A 12,156-nucleotide genomic window follows, 5' to 3' on the forward strand; every position below is an offset into this window, starting at 1 on the left:
GCCTACTTGATGCCAGGCTCTTTACGGAGAACTATATTTTTAGCTATATTCTGTGGATGAGGAAAGAGAGACTGTGTGATTCACCCAAAGACATAAATTCAGTAGGACCAGAGCCAGGATTTGGACCCAGAGCTTTGACTTCCAAGCCTGAATTATTTTCTACTCCTTACCCTCTCTGCTCAAACCTCAAGGTCAAGTTCAGCCAAATCTTACTAAGGGATTTACCCAGGAATCTATAATTTCACTTTGTTCAGCCAACACACATTGTGCACTTTCTAACCATCAGGCCCAGCACAGACCCAACTTCCCTCCTCCTTCTGTCTGAAACCGAAATCCTGGTCCTTATCCCCTCCTATCTTCCCAGATGAGTTCCTGTTGCAGTGGTTGTACCCCCAGAGCAATGGACCTATCATGGCCCCTTGATGCCTCCTAGCTTAAAAAAAAAAAACCTCCCAACTCTTGCCTGGACACCTGAGTTCTTTTGTGAAGCAGTGTTTCCTCAGATCCAGAACCATCTATAAGCTCCTATCTCCCTATGCCCAATGCCAGGGACATAAAAGGCACTCATAAATACTTGCTGCAAAATGGAAACAACACAGTTTTTACTTATGTGTTAGAATTTAATCTTGAGCAAAACTTGCACAGCCCAGAGTTTGATAAATAGAAAAGAATTTCGGTCATACCTGTCTACCTAATCCACTTCCATCCTACCTGGGTCTTGTGAACTTGAACTGGATTGTTGGATCATTTATATATATACACATATACAAACACATACACGTTAATATATATTGACTACAAATACATACACATAGTCAGTAATAACAAAAATAGTACCCACTATTTATGGAACACCTGCTTTTTATCAGTAGCTATTACTATTCACATTCAACAGAAGAGAAAACAGGCTCAGAGGTGTTCAGCGACCTCAAAACTAGTAAATGGGGAAGCCAGAACCAAAGCCGGGTTTTTCTGTTTCTACCATACCACATTTTGTTGATTTCTATCACTGCCACCAAGAATATCAACAATCCCACTTACTTTAGCATCAATCTATTCCCTGTGCAAAATTTCATGGCATCAATGAAGACAGAGATTAGAATGGACCCAGCTCTGATCATCTGTCACTTCACAGCTGTGTCTGGACAGATGCCCCATCACCCACATGGACTACGCACCCTGTGAAAAGGCATATTAAGACTGTTTGCTAAAAATCCTAGATGGAATACATAATGCAGCCTGTGGGGGTTGATTCAGAACCCCATATACAGCACAGATAAAGAGCCTAGAACTAGTACGTCTCACAGAGAATCTGTCTCACAGAGAATCTTCCACTCTGGGTGGAAGAATGGATTCCAGCGGCACCTAGAAATGTCAGAAAATATGAAGTATTTTACAAAGTCAGATACAAAATCCAAACCTTAATTGTACACACTTGATTTAACTTTTTGGTTCAACCATGCCCTCAGAGAACATCAGGAGTTAGCTACTAACTTGGCTCTTGGCCTGGCTGCCTTTTTGGGGGTAAAATATGAACTTGTCCTGATCTGCTTTGGAAATATTTTATCACATATTTGGAAATATGTTAACAGGTGTCCAGAATTACCCAAATATGCAATTCAATTTGGGAAATGATTTGTGGTCCTCATTTAGGACTACTTCTGAAAGAGTAGGGAGAAAAAGGTATTTACATGGGAAATACCATATGGCTTCTACTGGGACCTTTTATTAGTAACATTTAATTAGCATAGCATAGCATAGTGCCTGATACATATTAAGTGCTCTATAAATATTTGTTGAACGAATGAATAATAATGAATGATAACATAAGTCCACAATTATTAGCAAGTCATCAAAAAGCCTATGTAAAGGATTTTTTTCACAAAATCTTGGTGATAGGTACAACTTATTCCATAATTCTTTAAAGGATATTACTAAGGAATGCTTTAATATGAGATGGCTTTGGATTTCAAGCGCACGCTCTACCATTTCTTAGTTGTGTCATGGTGGGTAAGTCACTAAACCCCTCTGAGCTTCAATTTTCTAACCTATACAATGGAGCTAGTGTTTACCTTACAGTTTGATTTTAAAGATTTGCAATAATGTTTACAAAGAGCTTGACTTGCAGGCTGTACTCGATAGATGGTGATTATTATTATGAAAGGGAACACTGATTTTCATCAGCAAGTTAATCCTTTTGTCCCAGAAATGGGAAAGCTCTTCCAACACTGGCCAAGGTCAGGGCTGCCATCAGCCAAGGTAGGGAACATTCTCATTTTCACTTTCAAAATCAAGAGAATGGCACAGATCTCAGTAGAAAGGAACCAGCAGCACATGTTTTTAAATATTCATAAGGGCTGGAAATGTCTTACTCCTTTCGTTTTCTCTGCCATCTGCTTTTGTTTCTTTTCTTTTCATTCTTATGCCACAGCTGCAAATGAAAACAACCATACAATAACCCAAGTTAAATAAAAAAAAAAATCAAAATAAAAACAATCTGATGGGTAAAAAGAGAAGATGAATTATAAAGTTTTCCCTTGAGTTCACAAGGCAGCAGAAGCAAGAAGGACGTTTGATGTGAGTTAGACCTTCTGGAAACCAAAATCCATGCCCCATGTTTATAATAACCATAACAGCAACCACCATTTATTAAATGGCCCCTATGTGCCACTTGATGATCAGTATCTCTAATTCCTAAAGCCACTCTTCAAAGCAGGTAAATCGAACCCATTTCACAGAAAACGAAATGGCAGATCAGAGAGGTAAAACAGACTTTTAATGGTTACACAGCTAATAAGAGATGAAACAGATTTGAACTTGGGTGTGTCTGAATACAAAGCCCAGGCACTTTCTTGACCACTCTCCCCAAAAATGGGAAGGAACATGAAAAAAAATTAATTTGGGAAATATTTAGGGCAGACTATTTGTATTTAATGGATTTATTCAGATAATTAAAATCTGTGATTATAGCTCTAATTAAAGTTAACTTAAATAACTGGTTGTTGTATTTGTGAATGTGCAATTAGTCTTCCACATAATTGCAGGGTTTCAGCATCATACTTTCCATTTATTCACTGCATCCCAGAGCTTTGCTACACTGACTTCTGTTCTACCAAAGGCCACATTACAGCTCTCGGGGTCTCTGGGTCCGAGGACCGTGACCTATGACACCCATAGTAGGGTCTAGGCTCAGCCCCATTTAGCATGTCTTTGTCCAAAAGTCAATGAACACCTCATCTTCAACTGCAATGTAGAAAGCTCTTACAACCTACACTGTTGTCCTGAAAACTCCTAGCAGCATGTACCTGAAGAAAAACTGGCAGCAGTGGTCTTCATGTGTTAATTACACTTGCGAAGTCTATTATGCATAGAAAGGGCACCTGCTGGCAGTGAAAATGACTAGAATCTGCCCTTCCTGTGCAGTGAGTAAATTGAGAGTTCATTTCTACAGGAGATAATAGTTTTCAGATTCCATTTCGTGTATCCCCTGCATGGGGACGTACTTAACATTTAAATCATCTGCAGAGGAACAAACCTCCTTCAAATCTACATGTTTCAGGCTCCTAGCACATTATTTAAAATGCTAGTTATCCTTGCTGGCTCTTACCACCAAAGATTAAACTCTACGGTGGTGAAAGTCACCGAGCACAATAGAATAAAGTTATTAGCACTGACTCAAATTTCATGACATTTGTAGTTTCTGACCAAAGCAGTGGTAGCAGGCTGAAGGTGATCAAATCAAGCCTTGAATAGAGGATCTGTTTTTTCTCTTGGGGTCTTTTATTTCATCATTCCTATATCTTGCAGTTAGTAAACAGATATCAATCTCCACAGGCCTGTAATCATCCTTAGGTCAGATGTCAAAAAGTCCTTTCATGAAAACAAGAGATCAGGAGAGAGACTGCTATCACACAAACAGAAACTTCCAATATGGAGCCTAATCACAAAACCCACTCAGGCTCCAAAAATTACCAGCCTTAACTCTGAGTTTCCCGAGTGAAAGTTTGGGGTGACAAGGGCTTCGCAGCCGTCCTTGCCAAGTCTCCCCTTCTCGGTTAGAGCTGTCAGCACCGTTGCTCTCGGTCAGGCTGGTGACAGTTCTTGAAAGGGTTAGAGTTTGAGAGGAAGTTGAAAAGAGGATCTCGGGTCAGCTTCCACGGGAAAGAGTGAAACAGCTAATAAATCCTCTAAGCAAACAAGAAAGGAGGGCTGCGACCTGAGATGGCAGCTGGAAAGAACAACTGGCCAGAATAAACATTGATTTTTTTCTTAAATGAAACTTTTCAATTATAAAAAAACTATACTTTTTCACTGTGTCGATAGAAATATTTGAAAGCATGGAAAATAAAGATCATGCGGAATTCCTCCCCTCCTCCCCAACACAAATCACTGTTAACATTTTGGTGTTATTTCCTTTCAGATTTCTGCCTCTCTATATGTATGTATGTATGTATGTATGTGTGTGTGTGTGTATCTAATTTTTGTGTTATATATACACATAATTTTCATTTGTTTTTGTAAAAATGGAATTATACATATTTAACATCTATTTTAGGGTAAGTTATTAAGCCTCTAGGGGCCTCGGTTTACTGACCTATGAAATGGAGCTAATAATACCTGCCTTACAGGGTTGCTGGAAGAATTAAATGAGATCACAGATGTAAGGAGATGGTCCAACGAGTGGGGGCCAAAGGAGAGATTCAGCAGTGGCAACTATTGTTATCACTGATGTTACTGACAGAGCATTTTCTTCTCCATAGTTTTGGGGCTCTAAGCTGCTGGTTTTCAACTAGCTAACAATTTGGCAACTGAAACTTTCCAAATAATGGAAAGTGAAAACTGTACCATTAGGGAGGCAGAGGGACTCCAATGACTTTCTCAGCTCCACCAATCACTGCACACAAAAGCCCCTGGGTGTTCCTACCTGAAGCATCGAGACACACAGGTGAGTTTCTTCCAGGGAGAACTCTAAGGTTTCCCTGTAGAGCACACATCTGGGGTGAGGTGTGTGGGGGACCCTGAGGCACATGTCTGTAGGGAAGGGACCTCTGTCTGTGTGTGTGAGTATGGGGCCATGAACTGGGGGGGGCGGTGCGTGCCTGTGAAGGGTGCTGTATGTCAGGGCCGGGGCACTGTGTCAGCAGATCCTCTGTGCTTAAGGGAACTGAGTGTCACTGTGTGAGTCTGTCTTAGGGGACATATGTCCCCTTTCCCACCTTTTCTTTCTATCTCCCTTCCACCTTCCTTGGGTGTGCTTTGTTCTTTCTCTCCCCTTGCCTCTTTCCTCCTCTCTGGAGGCTGTGTCTGCCTCTGCCCAGCCCCCCAATCTTTCATTCAAACAGCGAACTGGATAGAGAACACGGTCCTTTCCTTTGAGATATGTGACAGCAGAAAAAACCAATAGAGTTGGTTCAGAAGCTCAAAAGAAGCAACAAATCTATGCAGAGAAATTGCCCCTTAATCTCATGAGAGGTAGGAGAAAGGCATGGATAAAGAGATCCACCTTGATAAGAAAGATACACACTAAAGAGAGAAATGAGCCAATTCACTTAGCGCTATGCACTAGAAAGGGCCGCTGATCTTCACTTCACGGCCCTGAGCTACATCTTTGCTGAACCCATGGCTTCTTGGGATGAGGATGAGCCCAACACATAACATGAGAAGGACTCCTGAATACCTTTAAATTCCCAGGATAATTTGGCTACCTGGGTGAACCTTTTCACTGAGAGGACTGCAAAACGGGCTAGAGATACCGGCAAAAATTATGACTGACCTGGACTCGATCTCTCTGAACCAATGGTAAATGTCCTGAATCATCTGTTCTTAAGTGACAGGGCTGTGACCCCTCAAATGGGGCCCTTTCTCCTGAAGCTCTCAATTTCTGGCAGACAGTGCAGAGCCTTTTCTATACATGTGTATCGCTCCCTTATCAACTTCTGCTGACTTGAGCTGTATGGAGATAATGTCTTTAATCATAATACACTGGAGAAAGAAATCATTTATAAGGACATTAGATCACACAGTCTTTTTTGTTAATCTATTGGAGACAGATAGTGATGAAGATGATGCTTCTGCAGAAACATTTACTGAGCATCTACTATGAGCCAGCTTTTCTACATGGTATCTTTTCATGTTATTTCATTCCATCTTTACATAATTATGTATATAGAACAACTTTATTTTGCAGATGAGAAAACAAAGCTTTTAGCCAAGTGACTTGCCCAAGTGGTTAGCTGACTCTAAAGCAAGTCAGCCTCCCTCCCTCCCTCCTCCCCTCTCTTCCTTCCCTCCTTCCTTCCACTAAAACACATTTCACTGAATAGTGAAATTCCCCTCAAAAGACTTCAGAGAGTTTTGAAGGCTGGTTTGTGCTCCCAAACCACAGCTGAGGGCAAGTCTTACAAAACGTGCCAGGGCACGGCTGAAACTTGAAGACCTTGGGGATCTCAGTTGTTCTTGACACCAGTTTCCACTGTGTCTTAGGAAAAAAAAAATCACACAACTACTTGGTGCTTTGGTTTCCCTACACTGAGGAACGCAGAAGGTATTATCTACCCACTTGAACTCTTAAGAATGCCATGACATATATGAAAAGCTGGAAACAAACAGGCCATGCAATCAGGTGATCTAAAATTCAGATCACTTTGAAGTTAGTATTTTTAATTTAGAGTCACCAACTGCATTACAAGTTATAGACCTAACTTGCCTGGTCATTCTCTGGAGAAGGAAAAGCAGAGGACAGGGTAAGCTGTGGCCTTACCAGCAGTAGTCCAGCAGATGTGGAGGCAGGACGGGGATGTACACGTGCTGCCAGAACATGGGGTACAGCATCGCAGCAGACCCGTGGATGCAGGCAGTCAACTGCAACGGAAGCAAATTAGAGATTCAGAGCTAAACAATTAAAGTCAGGAAACACTGTCATTTGAGTTCAGCAATAAAACTAAATATATACTTATCAACATATTTAAAATTATAAGTTAACTCAATAACCCTAATTCAGATTTAATAAGAGCTTCCTTTTCCAAAAAATGTATTTTTTTCATGATTATGAAGCTAATTCACAATGACAGTAGAAAAATCTAGAAAATGGAGAAAGGGATAAAAGGAAAGTCTTCGGGCTTCCCTGGTGGCACAGTGGTTGAGAATCTGCCTGCCAATGCAGGGGACATGGGTTTGAGCCCTGGTCTGGGAAGATCCCACATGCCGCGGAGCAACTGGGCCCGTGAGCCACAATTACTGAGCCTGCACGTCTGGAGCCTGTGCTCCGCAACAAGAGAGGCCCGCGCACCGCGATGAAGAGTGGCCCCCGCTTGCCACAACTAGAGAAAGCCCTCGCACAGAAGTGAAGACCCAACACAGCCATAAATAAAATAAATAAATAAAATTAAAAAAAAAAAAAAAAAAAAAGAAAATGCTCCCTATAAAAAAAAAAAAAAAAGGAAAGTCTTCACCATCTGAAAATAATTTAACATTTTGGGGTATTACATGCATATGGATTTTTCTAATAAAAAATCAGGATTACTGTAAATACAGTGTTGATTTGCCCTTAAGTTAACATTATTTGCTGGCATTTTCCCGATATCTTTAAACATTCTTAGAAAACATCTTTTCATGCCACTCAATGAATTTCCCATACTATATTTAACCACTCTTCCATCATTCATTCATATAATCGGATCAGGTCAATAATTTTTATATATGGTTCCTAGATGCAGAATTTAAAGACAAAGGTTATAAATATTTTAAGGCACTTAATAAATATAATAAATGTATTAATATAATAAATAGATGAAGGATTGAGGCTCTTTCTACTCCCCCAACCATGTACTGGAATGCTGGCCTCCCTGTACCTCACTGTACCTATCTTCATTTTATTTTTATTTCTCTGATCATGACTGAAGCTGAACATCTTGTTATATGTTCTAAACTATATTTCTTAAGTAAATGGTCTGTTCATATTCTTAGTCCAGTTTTTCTAATGAGAATTAGCATTTTTAAATTGATTTAAAAGCAAATATCGGATATGCAAAGGATAGTAATCCTTTGCAATGTTTTTGAAAATAACTTATCCTTATTTAATTTTCTTTGAATTTTTGGGTAAAGAGAAGGCTTAAATAATTACATGAGCAAATATTTTCCTTCATGATGGTTTCCACTGCTTTTATACTAAGAAAGTCCTCCAAATTTTTCCTCAGCATTTAACTCTTTAATCCAGCTGGAATTAATTTAGGTTTGAGGACTGAGGTGAGAATTTATTTTCTCCACACAGCTAATCAATTGCTCCAGCACTGTTTACTGACTAATCCTTCGACTCCCTCCTCTTTTGACTTGTTCCTATTTCATATTTCTTTTTTTTCTTAAAAGCTAGACACATCATACAATCAGTATTTGATATAACAGAAAAATTAAGAAACAAAAATACAATGGAATAAAATTGCTACAAAACTCAATATAGTGAAAGAAGGAAAAAAACCAACACCTTTGGAGATAGGACTATGAAGTGACAAAAGTCAACAACACATGTTTCTTTCTGCCTTTTTTCTTTAATGTTTCTTTGGTTTCTGGGAAGCCTGTTCCCCTGAGGACTTTGCTTCTTTTGGAAGCTGTTAACTGGCCTTTGCTGACAGAAGGACATTTACGTGGCAAAAGAGTGACGCGCCAAGGCCCAGTTAAAAGAATCCCAGAGGTTAGTGTAACATGAACAGCTTTAAATTGGATATTCTGCTGATGGTTCACAGTTGTGAGAGCTGTGTATTAAATCCAGGGCCTAATTTTCCCCCTCCTTTTCCCTCCAGACCCTGTTCTTTAAATCAGGTACATGCCACGAACAGGAGCTTATCCAACAAGCTCGCAAGAGCAGTTCCCAGTGACTCTGCCAAGGCTTGTAGGTTTAATCCATTTTTTCTCAATCCATTTCGGTAGGTTACAGCGTAACGGAGGCTGTCTGTCGTAGTATACATGACTAATCTCGTTGGGCTTAGAAGAGATAAAACATCTTTGCTGGTATTGAGTGAATGGAAAATGAACCAACTACTCCAACTCCACCCTCAAGTCAGGCTGGAGGGTTACACTGGCCTTTGGCCCCAGCTCTTCCTCCCCATCCATTAACCAACGGCCAAAGTACTCTTACTAAAGTGCAGGTCCAGTCATGTAACATCCTGCTCGGAAATGTACTTGGGGGCACACCTGGAACAGGCATGTCTTCATGTCTTCACCAGCTCCCTGTCTACCTGTAGAGAAGCATCTCCAGCCACAATCTCTACTACTTGCTCCAAGTTTATCCTTGGAATAAATCATTTGCAGATTTAGGAGTAGTTATGTACTCCTTTTCCTCCCTTCTGTATTCCCACTGGCCCAGATCTGCGCCCCTAGCGAACTCCTCCTGCCCCGGGTCTCTGTGCACTACCTTCCTCTGCAAAGCCTTGCATGGCTCCACTGGGCATGTGCCCCCATTATTAATGGGACTATGACTGTATGTTTGTCCTCTCACTGTAAAGTACAGAAAGACCCTGTCTCTCTTTTGCTCAGTGGCACAATGTATATATACATATGCATGTATGTATATGTGCTAGATAATGCAATGTTTCTTGAATAAATAAAAAACAATTCACACTTAGAATATATTCACAATATAAAGATAGTTAGTGGCTTGGCTTTTCATAGTACTGGACCAACATTTTCATGAGTCTCACAGAGTAGGGTATATATATATATGACTCAAATTCCAACACAATAGCAGCAAGCTTAGACATACAAATATGCCACTTCTGGAAAATCAAGTCAATGGATTCATCCATCCATTTATTCAATAATATGCCTACTCTGTAACTCTACAACACAACAAATAAATAAATAAAAGCACTTAAAAATCTATATGGTGCCATACAAATGTAAGATATCATCATCACATGTATTCATTGGTAATTCTCTTTGAAAAAGTCATTCAATAGAATGTTCCTGGTTGAGACAGAACTTGAATACCTGCCTCTTTTTAGCTTAAATCGGTTTGAGTCAAAATCCTATTTCAAGCGACACAGTGGCAGAGATCTTATCTTCAGACAATGTTCTTTTCATGTCTCCTTAGCCTCAAAAAAAAACCTAGCAAGCTAAATGACAAGGTTTTAAAATTACTTATCCCTCATAAAAATCAAACTTTTAAGATGTCTGATCATCATTTCCATTGTGGGGTTTTCTGAGGGCCAAATCTCTGCAATTGGAGTAAAATGCTTTTACCCATTTGATTAAGAAAACAAACAAGGAGCTGTTTGGCTCTTTTCCAAAATACTAAGTGGCACAAACAATGTGCATCATTTCTTAGAAATAGTGGCTAAGTGGACCACAGAAAAGTGTTATGACATATCTATGCTTAATCAGAAATAACATACATCCCATAAATTATCATTAGCCACTTACTTAAAAAAAAAAAAAAAAAAAACTCTAAAACCAACCCCATTAGAAAAAAGAAGGGTCCTAAAGGCCTATGCTCATTCCTTACAGAATACAAAATTTAAAAGTAATGAAAGTATACAATTTGGATTGTAGTCAACAAAGGGGTATTGTGAATATTTAATTGAAGTGCAAGTTGAGGAAAATGATTCTATCAAAATCTCACTCAGTGGGAGAATAGAAAGATAGTATGTGTAAAATTTGCCCAAAGTCATTAGTCACAATGAATATTCATCAGAAGCCAATTATCAATCCCATTTAATGACACCCCAAAAGATTTTGCCCTGAAGCAGCTGAATGGTCTAAGACTCCAGACAAAACTAGACAAATTACACAGCCAACAGCCAGTCTAGCCAGGACACAAATTGTAAAGTAAACCACTGGTGGGTTTTTGGACTCACTTTTAGCAAATTCTGTCCTCAATTAAAGGTACATAAGGTCAGTCTGATTTTGGAGCTTTCTATATGGCTCCATAGTTTCCTTTGAGGCAAAGGGAGAGAAAGGAGAAGGCAGTGGAGGTAGGACATGAATGGAGAGCCATCAATGATAGGGTTTGAAAAATCACAAAGACACATTTTTTTTTTTTCAGTTTGAGGTATTACTTAGGGATAATGCCCAGACTGTCACAATCTTAGATACCAATTCAGCTGATTCCTAAGAGTAACTCTGCAATTTAACATGGAAAAAAAAAAAAAAAAAAAGGAATTTCAACAGTGTATGTGCCACGCACCATGCTGGGGGTTTAGGGTCTTGCAAAGTACTATTTTAGAGGTAGGGGTGTGTGTGTGTGTGTGTGTGTACACACATATACACTCAACACCACATTTCACAGATAAGGAAACACTTTCAGAGGTGAAATAACTTGCCCAAGGCCACACAGCTAGTAAGTGACAGAACTGGGACTCGTATCCAGGTCTGTCAGACTATAATGGCCATCTCCACAATGCATAAGTTAACTATTGTGTTGAGTGCCTATGCTGTGCCAATACATTATGCTCAGGATTCTGAGCTAGGTGAAATATTGTCCCTGTTGGCATGGCCAAATTATGTAGAAAATTATGTAGAATTTGCCTTGCTGTTAGACGACCAAACATCTAAAGCAAAATGCCAATTAACAGAAAATAATCATTTTAAAAACAAACACAGAGCTGATCACTTCCTGAGGATTAGTTACATTTAAGTAAGGTGGTATAGTATCTTTAATCCATAGGAAGTTCTAGACAATGAAGACAATGAGTGTTAAAAGGAAAGGTTTAGATTCCAATGTGGGCACACCTACTGGAAAGTCTGGCTTTCTGTCATGTTCCTTTTCACATACTTTCATGGAATTTCCACTAAATCTCTTTTTGATCTGAGCAGGTCACTTCCTCTCCTGGGTCTCAGTATGGAAAACAAGAGGCTGGACTACATGATCCCTGTCCCCCACCCCCTTCCAGCTTTGACAACTTTGATCTAGAGCAATTGCCATCCTTTGACGTAAAGAATTCTCCTCCCCTGCCCCAGCTCCCTTCCTCAGCCATACTTGACTAAGCATAAGTACAACAGACTCAGTCTCAAAGTTGGTCTTGCTTTCTCATCTCTGCAGTTACAGGGGCGCACCTGAAATTCATGTGCTATCCAGGAACCACCACCTTTCAGCCACCCCATCTCCATCACCTGACTGTGGAGAGCACAGCCTTCCTCCACGCGTGGCCCCTGACACTCTAAAGA

General features: G+C 39.9%; 1 protein-coding gene across 8 annotated transcripts in view; it reads right to left on the bottom strand.

Annotated features, from left to right (window-relative positions):
* DENND1A (DENN domain containing 1A) overlaps positions 1–12,156 on the bottom strand; it is a 534,065-nt gene that overhangs the window by 213,018 nt on the left and 308,891 nt on the right. For all 8 annotated transcript variants that reach the window (XM_059925586.1, XM_059925584.1, XM_059925585.1 and 5 more), the window contains exon 10: positions 6,761–6,861. In XM_059925586.1, the coding sequence (XP_059781569.1) occupies positions 6,761–6,861 (101 nt within the window). The remainder of the gene's footprint in view (positions 1–6,760; positions 6,862–12,156) is intronic.

The sequence above is a fragment of the Balaenoptera ricei genome, chromosome 6 (assembly GCF_028023285.1).
Source record: "Balaenoptera ricei isolate mBalRic1 chromosome 6, mBalRic1.hap2, whole genome shotgun sequence".
Classification (NCBI taxonomy): domain Eukaryota; kingdom Metazoa; phylum Chordata; class Mammalia; order Artiodactyla; family Balaenopteridae; genus Balaenoptera; species Balaenoptera ricei.